General features: G+C 34.5%; 2 protein-coding genes across 2 annotated transcripts; both read right to left on the bottom strand.

The window, feature by feature from the left end:
- Positions 1-219: 219 nt before the first annotated feature.
- LOC111692276 lies at positions 220-1311 on the bottom strand. The gene has a single exon (XM_023456193.1). The coding sequence runs from the start codon at positions 1309-1311 to the stop codon at positions 220-222; it is 1092 nt and encodes a 363-aa protein (XP_023311961.1).
- A 6276-nt stretch (positions 1312-7587) lies between these two features.
- On the bottom strand, positions 7588-8333 carry LOC111692275 (prostatic spermine-binding protein-like). Its single transcript, XM_023456192.1, has 3 exons — positions 8138-8333; positions 7874-7996; positions 7588-7790 (listed from the first exon to the last, which is right to left on the bottom strand). The coding sequence occupies exons 1-3, from the start codon at positions 8331-8333 to the stop codon at positions 7588-7590; spliced, it is 522 nt and encodes a 173-aa protein (XP_023311960.1).
- Between the last annotated feature and the right edge of the window lie 6703 nt (positions 8334-15036).

The following is a 15036-nucleotide window of genomic DNA, read 5'->3' as shown; positions in this document are numbered from 1 at the left end:
TATTTTTTCTACAAAACTGTTAAAAGTGGGCTTTTTAATTGTCATTTTTGATGTTAAAAATGTCATTTTTTGACACGCGTGTTAAAAGTAAGTTACTTTTAACACTAGTGTTAAAAGTAAATCAAAGTTTATTTAAATTTTGTTTTGAAAATTAATAAAACGTTTTAACAAACACATGAACAACTTTTTATTTTAAATAAGTACAAACCAACATTTTAACTAGTTATTACTATTAACATTTATAGTAAAATTAGAACAATTTGAAATTGTAATTCCCTGCGGAGTCATCATACTTAAGTTGGTTTTACTGTCAACATGTGTGACACATCTATTTTCTGTAGAAATACTACTGGTAGTACTGGTGGTCTTGCTAGTAGTTGCAGCAGTAGGAAGTATTTGGCACGCAATTTCCTTCTTCTGTTCCAGTGAATTTTCAATGTAGCCTTCAGCTACCGTCGAAGATTTCCATCCTCCATGTCTCTTGATGGTAGTAAGATTTGCACCAGAATCTGCTAACAATGTCGCCGATGAACGACGAAAACAGTGTCCGGTGTAGAGTTGAGGATTTGGTAGATTCAAGAACTCTGCAATGTCGGCAGGCATTTTACCAAACATGTTAATTCCGACTGGATTCTTCACACATTTATTCTTCATATATTTAAGAAAAAGTCGTCTATGGTCAGCGTTGGGTGGCCGGAGTGCCATATACTTTCTAAAAAAGTTTAAATAGAATTCACCAACAACACTGAAAGTCCGAGGCACTTTCGTTTTAGTATCTGGTATGGTCACAACAACCGAAGTGCCCAAATATTCGATATTGTCGATGGTCATCTGACACAATTCCTCCCGGCGACACGCCCCGAAGACACCCACTATTGCTGCGACTTTCATCATCAGATACTTTTCGTCTTCTGCTTCTGTGAGAAATTTGTCGATATGCGTCTTCGTCAAAACTTTTGACTTTTTTGCTTGATATCCTTCACCCTTCCGTTTTAAAAAAGCAATAAGTTTATAATGTTTGCTTATATCTTGATCTTGCTTTATTTTTAACATAGTTTTGATCATGGAATAATTTGACCACAGCGTTGACGATTTCCATATCTTGGCTTTTTCCTCAAAATATGCCAGTAAAACACTTTCGTTACATTTCCCAGGGACCTTTTTAATGTTGCACCATTCCGAAAAGCGTCTATAAGCGATTTCGTACTGTTCCTTTGATTTCGCCGGCAATAATTCCAATGTTGCTCGACTGGCGGCTTCTTCGATTTCAGCAGGGATGGATTCGTTACGCTCATTATCGAGATTATTCATTATACTTATAATATTACTAGAAAATGCTGTCAATATTTTTGCGTTTTTTCCGTAACTAACAACAGCACTGGTTGCTACGAAAATTTTGGTTCATAAACACTGCGATCTGTGCGGTATTTTTTGAGTTCTTATCTTGATTAAGTTTAAAGTTCTTCCGATTGTTTTGTAGAAAAAATAGTGTATGATATACGTCTTAAAAGTGATTTTATTTTGTTCGTGAAGTTAAAAAACTCGCTATGCTCGTTTTTTAATTATGTTCACTCACAAAATAAAATCTTGCTTTTAACACGTATATCATAAATAGCTATTATTTAATGATGTTAATAGTATTAATCCTGTATTCATCATGGTTATGTGCTGGGCTCCGGATTGCAAGCACTACAATGAACGAGAAACTTTAAAGTTTTTTAAATTTCCGAAGGACCCTAAGGAACGAAACCGATGGAAAAAACTTGTGAGGTAGGTATGAAATATATCTTTTAATTTTGAATAACCGTTTAAATTTTCTATATAAATCTATTGTATAATATGATAGGCGTAATGAGGAACCTGGACCTGGTGCATTCTAATGCAGTTGTCATTTCCGTGACGCTAAGAGAGAAAATGGGCCTGAAATCTTCTTACACAATGTGACAAAGAAATTCACTTATACAAGTCCTGAAAAGAGAAAAAGAAGAGAGCACCAAGTGGTATTTGAGGAACATCCGGAAGGTCTACCAGCAAAATGTCGATTTGAAGGTCTTTTTCAACCTGATATGACATCTGCACCATCCGAAATGGAAATGTGAGTGATATTTATGTCAAACGTTATACAAATTTGTCAAAGTGAATAAACTTGGTTCATCAAGTTTGTGTGTGACTGTAATTAAATCGAGTTTTTGATCGCCCCTTTTATTAACATTTCAACGTGTTTTATTTTCAAATATAATAACAAATTTTCTTTCAGCATTGCTGTGGATGATCCCAGCAGCAGTACCGGAACCAGTGTCTCGAGCTATCTTCCAGGACCTTCCCAACCAGGCTCCTTAGTAGAACCACAACCGTCATGTTCCAAGGATAGTGCAGCTGTATATCCCTCCTCATCGGTTGTAGTTGAAGCCGAAAACTACTTATTAAAAAAGAAAATCGAAGATTTGGAACATGAGCTGGAACATCTTAAAGTTCGGTTTTCATTTAATCACATCAAGGGTAACGATAGTTTGATATTATTATATACAGGACTGCCAAATACAACAATATTTATGGCCTTATATCATTTAATAGAAAATATTGAAATCAATTACTACATGAACTGGAAAGTTGAAAAAATTAATAGAATTGATCAATTACTGATGTGTTTGATGAAACTGAGACAGAACTTCCCACATGGTGATATTGCTCATAGATTTCAAATTTCAGAGGCTACAGTAAGTAATGTTATTACGACCTGGATTCATGTCTTGCATGAAATTTTGTTCAAACAATTGATGTGCTCGATACCTAGCAGGAACAAAAACAAAACATGCTTGCCTACCTGTTTCAGTACTTTCACAAACTGTCGAATTATATTGGATTGTACGGAAATGTCAACAGTTACATCTAGATCTTCAATGGAAACGCAAAGAGCGACTTATAGCAGTTATAAGCACTGTAATACATGGAAAGCATTGATAGGGGTTGCACCCAATGGAGTCATTACTTTTGTCAGCAACCTCTATCCAGGTTCGACATCAGACAAAAAGATTGTAGTGGAAAGTAATGTTTTAAATGAGTTGAAAGAGGGTGACTTAATTTTGGCTGATAAAGGTTTTTTGCTCAAAGACATTTTACCTCCTGGAGTACACATAAATGTGCCACCTTTCCTAACAACCCCCCGTTCACTCCCACTCAAGTGCAACAAACAGAATCTATTGCAAGAGCACGAATTCATGTCGAACGTGCAATTCCTCGAATGAAATGCTACAAAATCTTGAAATTTCTTCCATTCTCATTGATTCCACATGCAGATGCTGTAGTGCAAGTTATAGGTGCCTTAACAAATTTACAATTTCCAGTAATTAGAGAAGTTGAAAAATTTTATGCACCCGATGACGAGTAATAAAAACATTTATAAACCAGAATATTATATTAACCTTCTTTTTATTTAATACGATAATGTAAGATTCCATGTAATTATAAAACAATATGTAACAGAATAATATATACAGTACATAAATAAAATATTTTAACATTATTGATTTCCACAGAGATGAAAAATAAATTTAGTTAAATAAAAACTTTTTAAAATTTCTAAATTTTCTTCCCAATCCTGCTCCTTATATATTTCTATTATTTCCACTTCCTCGGGTGTCCAGATTACCAGATAACATAGCTCTCTTCTGGTAATGTACAGCTGCCCTTGGATTTGATGGTAGTATATGTGGTTTTTGTTGATCTGAGTTTCATTGTTTTCGTCCTTGTAAATTATATATGTGTGATCTTCACATAAGGCTGAGCTCAGAGACATATTGCGATACTTGAATGGGCACTTCACTTCTATAATTGCATTATCTCCAACTAAGCCATCAGGTGAAGCACCCAAAAATCCGCACATATCCATCCACAAACCTGTTGGTACCACTTGAAGACCCATGGCTAAGGTAAAAGCGTCAAGTCCTAATTCTTCGTGCTGCAGCCCCCACTGGACTGCCTGTACTCCAGTCACATCGTAATCACCCAGAAGATTCTTGAATAGTGAAGGAGGATATCGGTCCCTCTTACAGGCAGCCAAAACTTCCCCGAAGTGGCTGGCTGTTAAGCGGTACTTGCGAGCCACAAGCCAATTGGGATTCTTTGATTGCCCAATTGTTGACTGCGTAATAGAATTCCTGACCTTTTCAGTAATGGCGAGTCTATTACATACAAACAGCGCTTTGTCTTCTGCTTCAATAAAGTAAACTGAATAAATTATGTAGTCAATTTCTGGTATGATGAAAGCTTCCGGTTGAGGTTCGGGTTGTATCGTAGGTGGATCGATGCAAAAATTATGGATCATCGTCATCGAAACCACGTGTTTGGATCCCATTATATCAAAATCTAAAAAAAGAAACAAAAAATAATTCGGATAATTGGAATAATATATTTTAATAATAATTATAAAGGACACGCATGCAAAAGCTAGGTTATGTCAAATTTAGATAGTATTAATATTTCAGTTATTACTACCCATTTGTCTTGCATGAATGCATTTATAAGCTAAATTAACTACACTCTTACCAATTTAGATGTTTTTTTCTCTTAAAATATTCAAATAACGTCAAAATAACACTTTTCTGTAAATTTGCCTTGCTAACCGCGCTTTGTTTGGATAACGAACCGTGACCTACCAGAACAAAATGGCTGGCGCTACGTCATCACTAATGCAGCGTATTACTTTTCGTTTGTGAGGATTTGTGATTTATTGAATAGGAACAACCATAAATTGAATACCATAACGTAATAGTATAAACTGAATCCTAAAAACTCTATATTCTTTTGGAAAATAAAAAAACAGTTAAAAAGCCGTTTAGGTTCCTTTTACAGACTATCCACTCGCCGTAAAAAGATTAAATATTCTTGACTATAAATGTCGAATTGCTTGTTACTTTCAATCTAGCAAAAGACCACGTCATACAGCTTATTCTTTTGTTTTTATTTACATTATGATAGTGTTTCTATAAAACAAAGTTACTTCTATTTTTAAAAACATACCTACTTAATTAAAAAATATATACATGGTGTGTCAATATAGCTCTCCCCCAGTAATTTCCTTAGAAACTAAATCGGTATTAGCTATATGTGAAGAACAGGAAAAAATTACATTTGACTTAGAAACACTTGAGGGTGTCTCATTTTAAATTACGCACCTGAATATCTCGTCATGGAAACCGTCAATTCGAAAATATCTTTACGAAAGTTGTTGGGTTCGGATGATGACCTTGGATTTGACCTTGACCTTCATGGTCATTTGAAGGCCAAATTTAAATTTTTCAATAGAAACCTATTTCTGACTCCGGATTCGGAAAGAGCGCGATATTTTACATTTAGATAGGAATGAAGGTTATTTCAAGGACAAAATATTTAAATTACGTACCTGAATATATCGCCACCCTTACGAAAGTTGTATTTTTTTAATTTTGGGGTAGGGGGGAATTGAGGGTGTGTGAAAGAGAATTTTGAATTGTTGAATTGAATTTAACATATAAAGGTCTTGAAGTATCGCCAACATAATGTTGATTTTTAAGTGATCTTCAAGAAATGGATCAAATCCACTTAACAACTCCACACATCCCTAATAATTTGTCACCGCGAAAGGAAATCTCTTGGATGACAAAAATTTTACAACTGTAACAATCCGTTTAAGTACATTTCTCCAATAATCCACTTATTTTTTATGTTGAGATAACAAGTTTGTATTTGTGCCAGATAAGTAGAGTTCGGGACTCGGTCGGATGATCATAACCGTCCCGTCCGTCGGACTTGCCTACCTTGCCTATGTCATCATCTACATCGCCCTCATTTACAGCACCATCATCTACATCACCTTAATCTATATCGCAACATCTACATCGCTATAATTTACAGCACCATTATCTACATCATCATCTACATCACCATCATCTACAATATCGACATTTACACCTACAACGCCATCTTCTACATCACCATCATCTAGATCTACATCGCCATTATCTACATTAACATCATCTACATCACCATCATCTACATCAACATCATCTACATTTACATCGCCATCATCTACATCACTATCATCTACATCACCAAAATCTACAGCGGCATCATCTATATCACCATCATCTACATCTATATCGCCATCATCTACATCATCATATACATCGTCATTATCTACAACACCATAATCTATATCGCAACATATACATCATCATCTACATCGCCCTCATTTACAGCACCATCATCTACATCACCATAATCTATATCGCCATCATATACAACATCAACATCTACACCTACAAAGCCATCATCTACATCATCATCTATATCTACATCGCCATTATCTACATCTACATCGCCATTATCTACATCTACATCGCCATCATCTACATCATCATCTACATTAATATCATCTACATCTACATCGCCATCATCTGCATCACTATAATCCACAGCACCATTATCTACATCAGCATCATCTACATCGCCATCATCTATATCTACATCGCCATTATCTACGTCAACATCATCTACATCACCATCATCTACATCACCATAATCTATATCGCAACATATACATCGTCATCATCTACATCGCCCTCATTTACAGCACCTACATCACTATAATTTATATCGCAACATCTACATCACCATCATCTATATCTACATCGCCATTATCTACATCAACATCATCTACATCTACATCGCCATCATCTACATCAACATCATCTACATCACTATAATCCACAGTACCATTATCTACATCATCTACATCGCCATCATCTACAACATCAACATCTACACCTACAACGCTATCATCTACATCATCATAATCTATATCGCCACATATACATCGTCATCATCTACATCGCCCTCATTTACAGCACCATCTTCTACATCGCCATTATCTACATTAACATCATCTACATCGCCATTATCTACATTAACATCATCTACATCATCATCTACATTTACATCGCCATCATCTACAGCGGCATCATCTATAGCACCATCATCTACATCTATATCGCCATCATCTACATCATCATATACATCGTCGTTATCTACATCACCATCTACATCACCATAATCTGCAGCACCATCATTTACATCACTTCATCTACATCGCCCTCATTTACATCACCATCATCTACATCACTATCATCTACATCACTATAATCTGCAGCACCATCATTTGCATCACTATCATCTACACCGCCCTCATTTACATCACCATCATCTATATCACCATAATCCATATCTTAACATATACATCGTCATCATCTACATCGCCCTCATTTACAGCACCATCATCTACATCACCTTAATCTATATCGCAACATCTACATCGCCATCATCTACATCACTATAACCTACAGCACCATTATCTACATCACCATCATCTATATCTACATCGCCATTATCTACATCAACATCATCTACATCGCCATCATCTACATCATCATCTGCATCTACATCGCCTTCATCTACACCACTATCATCTGCATCATCATCATCTACATCACCATAATCTACAGCAGCAGCATCTACATCACCTTAATCTACAGCAGCAGCATCTACATCACCTTAATCTACAGCACCATCATTTGCATCACCATCATCTTCATCTATATCGCCATTATCTACATCATCATCTACATCGTCATCATCTACATCACCTTCATCTACATCACCATCATCTACATCAACATAATCTGCAGCACCATCATTTACATCACCATCATCTACATCGCCCTCATTTACATCACCTTCATCTACATCACCATAATCTATATCGCAACATACACATCGTCATCATCTACATCGCCGTCATTTACAGCACCATCATCTACAGCACCATTATCTACATCACCATCATCTACATTGCCATCATCTACAACATCAACATCTACACCTACAACGCCATCATCTACATCACGATCATCTATATCTACATCGCCATTATCTACATCAACATCATCTACATCGCCATTATCTACATCAACATCATCTACATCGCCATCATCTAGATCAACATTATCTATAACGCCATCATCTACATCACCATCATCTATATCTCCATCGCCATTATCTACATCAACATCGCCATCATCTAGATCAACATCATCTACATCGCCATCATCTACAGCGCCGTCGTCTGCATCACCGTCATCTACATCGCCACCATCTGCATCACCATCATCTACATGACCATTATCTACGTCGCCATTATCTACATTACCATCACCTACATTGCCATCACTTACATCGCCATCATTAGCATCACCATCATCTTCATCGCCGTCATCTACATCACCATCATCCACATTCATCATATATATCCATCATCTGCATCACCATCACCTACATCACCATCATCTACATCACCATATCTACATCACCATCATCGACATCGCCATCATCTACATCACCATCATCGACATCGCCATCATCTACATCACCATCATCTACATAGCCATCACCTACATCGCCATCATTTACATTACCATCATCTACATCGTCATAATCTACTTCACCATCATCTACATCACCATGATCTACATCGTCATAATCTACATCCACATCATCTACATCACCGTGGTGTACATCATCATATCAGCAAAATGAACATCACCTTTACATCAACATTCAAATCTGGGTCGAATTTGTGAAACATTCTGTATAGAAAGATTGAAAAAAACATCTATATTCTTTTAAAATATTGTTATAATGACTTTATTCACATCACGTACTAACTAACAAACAATAAATTTAAAAAAATACGAATAATCAACTACAGAAAAAAAACTGTGCAATGGTAAATCTTATGAGGGCAGAAACGAACCGTATTATTGTTATTAAAAAATGCAGTCATATGTGGCTCATGTCCTTTGTTTAAAATAAAACATGTATGACAGATGGCACATATTAGTTTTCCAATAATTACAGCTTGCGTCTTTCAATTTAACTATACTAGTTATAAGATTTACCATTTTACAACTTTTTTTTCTGTAGTTGATCATTTGTCTTTTTATAATTTATTGTTTGTATGTGGTGTGAATAGTCATTATAAGAATATTTTGTCTCGGTGTGATTTAGATAAAATAATAGATTTTCCTGTTACATCATACATTGCATATTGAAGTCGACATGTGTGAAAACAAGTAAATAGTGGGAAAAACTTTATATTACAAAAATTACTCAAAATTTAACGATGGACTGCATTTCCACATTCCAGGCATCAAACAATTTTTTAGTATCGCCACGCCATCTATACAGATAGATTTGAACGAACAGTTCATGAGTTTGAGAAGTATCTTAATTGTCCAGAAAATACTAGTCAAAAACTTGAAACGTAAACATTTTAAACTGCATTTATGTAAATATATACGAATATGTAAATATAAAATTGTTAGATATTGTCAAAATTATTTGTGGCACTATGTAGTTTGTTTTTATACAGGGTGTCCCGAAATTAATGGGACACAGAGCAAGGGTAGATTCCTTACATCAAAATAATGCGATTAAGCCAAACTTACCTTGGTCCATTTGTGGCTAATAAAAAAGTTACAGGGCGTTAAAGTTGAAATTTTGAATTCGAAATTCTTAAAATTCTTAGAAAGTTTTCAAAGGATTCTTTTGAAAATTTGGATTAGGGGGTTTTCTGGGACGAGAAAAACGAATCCGTACTTAATTTTGCTGTAGACGCTAGAGGGCGCTACGAAATGTACTCTTGGTTGATAAAAACTGGTTATAACTTTTTTATCAGTGTGTGTACGAAAGTTTTAATAGAAAAATATTGTTCTCCTATCTATTTTTCACAAATAAGGGATACTTGTTTTATGTCGATAAATTTAACCGTTTTCGATTTATTTCTTGTTTTTCTATTGGATGCAATAAAATAAAATAAAAGTTTGTAGTTACTTACGTAAAAAACTAAAGATTATTTTTAATAATAATTTAATTACATTAAATTCTCAATATGACCCCCATTTACATTAATACACAATCTTATTCGTTTGATAAATGATTGTCCAATATTAAATGGTGTTTCTTCATTTCTTAATAAATTCGTACCATTTAAAATTGCTTGCCACAACTCATCCCGTGTATTAATAGGGTCACTGTAAACTTTTGATTTCAAAATACCCCAAATACTGAAATCCATGAGGTTTAAATCTGGGCTTCGTGCGGGCCATGAAAACGTGCTGCCGCGATCTATCCACCGTTGGGGAAATTGTGCGTTAAGATAGTTTCGCACCTGTACAGAAAAATGGGCAGGGGCACCGTCTTGCATAAAAAACATATTGTGTCTTACATTTAATGGTAAATCATCAATAAGTTCCTCAAAATCATGTTCTAAGAAATGTAAGTAAGAACGGCCATTCAGATAATATGGCAATTCAACAGGGCCCAACAGATGATTTCCAACAATACCACACCAAATGTTTATCTTAAATTCATGTTGGAAATGACGTTCTCTTAATACATGCGGGTTTTCATTATCCCAAACATGTTTATTTCTGAAGTTGAAAACGCCCCGGCGAGTAAATGTGGCTTCGTCTGTAAACAGCACCTTGCTTAAAAAGTGTGGATCATCACTGTGTCGGTCTAAGAATCGAAGACAAAATTATTCCCTATCTGGAAAATCTGCAGGTAGTAAATTGTGCACTGGGCTAAAGTGATACGGGTACAGTTTTCATTATAAAATAATCTATGAATAGATGATTTAGGTACCACTACAGCCGCAGACATTCGTCGTAAACTTATTTCAGGACACGAAGCAAAATATCCTCGTCCTGGAGTAACAGTTGTTGGACGGCCAGCATCTCGTCTTTTAGGACGAAAAGATCCAGTATCTCCTAACCGGTCATAAAGATTTTTAAATAATTTGTGATTTGGTTGTAATCGATTTGGGTAACTTTCTAAATACCTGCGACACGTATGACGTCCATTCAAATTTTCTTTTGAACCACATACCATTTATCGCATTCCTTCATTAGAAAATAAATTATGGCGAGGCATATTTCACGCGATATTATTAATTGTAAACAATCAATCAATCAGCTAATTATCAATAGTACAATTTGTTTTCAAAAAACCAAAGCTTACTATGACAGTTTTACGTAAGTAACTACAAACTTATTTTATTTTATTGCATCCAATAGAAAAACAAGAAATAAATCGAAAACGGTTAAATTTATCGACATAAAACAAGTATCAATTATTTGTGAAAAATAGATAGGAGAATAATAGTTTTCTATTAAAACTTTCGTACACACACTGATAAAAAAGTTATGGGCAGTTTTTATCAACCAAGAGTACATTTCGTAGCGCCCTCTAGCGTCTACTGCAAAATTAAGTACGGATTCATTTTTCTCGTCCCAGAAAACCCCCTAATCCAAATTTTGAAAAGAATCCTTTGAAAACTTTCTAACAATTTTAAGAATTTCGAATTCAAAATTTGAACTTTAACGCTCTGTAACTTTTTGATTAGCCACAAATGGACCAAGTAAGTTTGGCTTAATCGCATTATTTTGATGTAAGGAATCTACCCTTGCTCTGTGTCCCATTAATTTCGGGACACCCTGTATAGTCCGATAATGGACAGTCTGTACTTTTTTGTTAACTGTTTAATAATTTCAGCATCTAACATAAGTTTCACAATTTGATGTATAGTACAGACGCATACAGAATGCGTACCAGATGCTCTGGGAAGAATGCAGTAATTTGGCATCAAAGATCCAAATTTGCTAAAAGAAATATGTATCGTCATTTGGATGGGTCTCTTTGAAAGAAGCGTATAGTTCTTTCAAACTTAATAATAAATAAACGTTTACGTTTTTCATCTCTTGCCTCATTTTTTATGGAAACATCTTTCATTAATGGCATCATTCAACTATTCATGTCGTTATTGTTGTGCAACTCTTCAACTATAGAAACGGAACAGTTTCCTGTGGCAAATTTTTCCCTCTTTTCGCAATAGTTCCTCCTAACACTCCATTGATGGACTTTAGTTTTTTAGATTTTTGACCTTGACGGATTGAACTCCTTAGCAATTTTTCTTGCACTCCAAGATGAAGGAGCTGTAGCAAGAATTTTAAATTTTAAAAGATTATTATTCTTTAAACTTGAAAATTTACTTTTCCGCCCATTTCTTCTAAATCTGTTTTTCTTTGAGAACGATCTTTTATTTCGGGTAAAGCACTGGAATAAAGACTTACGATTGCTTCGTCATCGGTCATAACAGTAATTCTTCATTGGTCAAATTATCAAAATTGCTTTCATTAGGTTTTAGAATATCATCTGCTGTACTTTTTTCCTGGGGGATGCAAGATAGAGGGTGTTAAAATTTACAAAAAAATATAGTTTCTGTCAGGACTCGAAGAATATCTGAAAATGTTTTTGGTATGCTATGTACCGTATATTTTCGTATCGTTAGCAGGATGTTAACTACATAATTTTCTTAGAAAATGTGCATCCAAGAACATTTATAATCCTCCTGGAACATTCGATTGTTGCTGTTCTGATACCAAAGACGTTATTCCAGTCATCGTTATCTGCCTCAACATGACCCTATTATTGAGGTTGTTTGGCCAATCTCGTGTTGTCTTAGTCCAAACGTTTTCAATTGGGTTCAAATCACGTGACTTAGCAGCCAAGACGATTCTTTCGATTTCCGTATATTCGTCGAACCACCTGAACTATTCTTGCAGTGTGTACCGAAGAATTATCCTGAACATACTGTACAGGTTGTCCGTCATTTGCAGCTACCAAGGGCAATAAATGATTTTCCAAAATATTTGTATACTCCCTGGAAGTTAATTTATTGTCAATTAATACCAAATCCCCTTACCATTGAACCTCACTGAAACAAGACCACTGGCAACTGATTTGTAGAAATCGCTAATAACTAGTTATGTCCACACTTTTTCTGTTTCTGACAATGTAACCGTCTGCCGTTTGACAAATCGTTTATAATTTTGACACTCATATTATGTTAAATGTTCATAAATAATATTTTATACTGCATAGATCATGTAGTTAATAACAGTTAAATTTTCACATGGATAATTTTTTTAATAGAAGGCTGTTACACGGACGATGAAGCGTTAAGTGTTGTCGGTGTTATATACAGGATGTTCAAATTTTAGTCTTATCAAATTTGAGGGCGGATATAATCAAGAAAAATTGCGCTTTGCCTTATAAACATACTTCGAAATGTCAACGGTTTTCAAGGTAAGGGTTGTTAAAAGCCCCGTAAAAATGTATCCTCTGAAATAATGCAGATATATGAATTAAATTTGTTGTACGTTATGTCTACACAAATTTCCATAAAGTGCTGTAGTGGCAACCAATTTCGACAATTTTTACCGTATTTCTCAAAAACAATTGAGATTTCAGAAAATACCATTATTCTCGGTTTTTATGTCCACTCTCATAGTTTGATAGATTAAATCACCTTATTATTAATCCATAAACTTAAATTTGTATATTTAATATCTTTTCAGTCATTTTGAAGTATCTTCATGAAAACATCTGAAGCTCCTTCGTACCTTTGCCAATTTTATGCAGCGGTATTTTTCTACTGTACATATAGTTTAAAAATTCAATATTCGATTGTCCACTTGATTTTCCAGATGGGCGTTGCGGTAAACCAGAAATTAGTGCTTTGAAAAATATTCTGTAGGTACCTAGGAAAGCTTCTTATTTTATTTAAACTGGTACAAAATTAAAATATGTTCATCTCACTTCAATTCTAATATTCATTATTTGTGTGTCAATGTTTGTATTTTCAACAGTCAATTTCCTTTTCTAAATGATTTGTGCTGTATTTACGTGTGTGAATTGTGTATATGTGGATGGGAAGGTTATATTCAATATAATTTGTAAAGACTACCCTATTTTACTGTGATTTAAAATATTTATTTATTTTTGAGTATTTCATTTACTATTATTTATTGATTACTGCTTGAGTTTTCTGTTATATTACTTGTTAAGTTCTGTTTTATAGTTTATCTTATTTAAAAGAACTAAATTCTCGCTTATGTGGGGCGATAGGTCTCTTGACGAACACTCACTTGACAAAAGTTACGCGCCAAGAAAGTACCTCACGGTGGATGGTGTGGAAATTTACTCTTTAATAAACTTTCCTTTAAATTGTGAGTTTTGACCACAATGTATAGCCCAGTTCTCAATAATTGTGAATGCGTTGGAACCAACGCAAATCCATTGTTTGGGGTTTGAGATCACACTAGCTTGTTCAGCGGCGGGGTATGACAATTACTAAAAAAAGGTTTAATAAACTAAGTTTCCCCAACGGAATTTGTTATTAATTAAATTAATTTCAGAACAGAAGCTTGTGAACACATTGTTTGTTTCCTAGCAGAAAATAACGGCATCTGTACGACATCATATTCTGTCTCACCCAACCAACATCTTTATTTTTACGTTTGCTTTTAGAGGAAAGGTAATTTCTTGAGTAAATTCCTGTATTTAAAATTTTTTAAAGTCCGAATTGTATCATTTATCTGCGATTTGGATATTAACTNCCAAGAACAGTTTTACGAAAAAGAAATTGAATTATGAGCATCCTGTATATAATTAAAAGTCACTTGTATTACGTTTTCTCATAGCCCAAGAGTGTGACTAGTTACTTTACAAAAATCATATCTTTACCTCTCCGTTTGCCTAAAATATCAAATTTCGAAGTGGATAACGGAAAAAATTATGTTTTTAAAAGAATTATGTATAAATAAAGTATATTTTATAGGTACTCAGGTTGAGAAGTGAGTTATTACTTACCGAGCACCTTTATATCCCGAGGCGCGTCCATAATGGCCTTTTCAAATGAAGTATATACAGAATTTTTTATACTACTAACACTGATATATTGCCATATTTGATTTGATTACATTTGATATTAGACATTTCTCACTTTTTTGCAAACATTTCGAAATATTAAGTAGCCTGGGAGTTGTCAAACTGATAAGGTGAAACTAATGCAATTTAATTTTAAATAACTATAATTTTAAA

This window comes from Anoplophora glabripennis, unplaced genomic scaffold (genome assembly GCF_000390285.2).
Source record: "Anoplophora glabripennis isolate ALB-LARVAE unplaced genomic scaffold, Agla_2.0 scaffold1261, whole genome shotgun sequence".
Classification (NCBI taxonomy): Eukaryota; Metazoa; Arthropoda; class Insecta; order Coleoptera; family Cerambycidae; genus Anoplophora; species Anoplophora glabripennis.
This window is presented reverse-complemented; position numbering and strand designations above follow the sequence as displayed.

Coding starts and splice junctions, on each gene's coding strand:
- LOC111692276 (XM_023456193.1), bottom strand. CDS start 1,311: ATGAATAATCTCGATAATGAGCGTAACGAATCCATCCCTGCTGAAATC.
- LOC111692275 (XM_023456192.1), bottom strand. CDS start 8,333: ATGAATGTGGATGATGGTGATGTAGATGACGGCGATGAAGATGATGGT. Junction 7,997..8,137: donor CGACGGCGCTGTAGATGATG/GCGATGTAGATG, acceptor ATGTTGATGTAG/ATAATGGCGATGTAGATGAT. Junction 7,791..7,873: donor TGATGGCAATGTAGATGATG/GTGATGTAGATA, acceptor GTTGCGATATAG/ATTATGGTGATGTAGATGAA.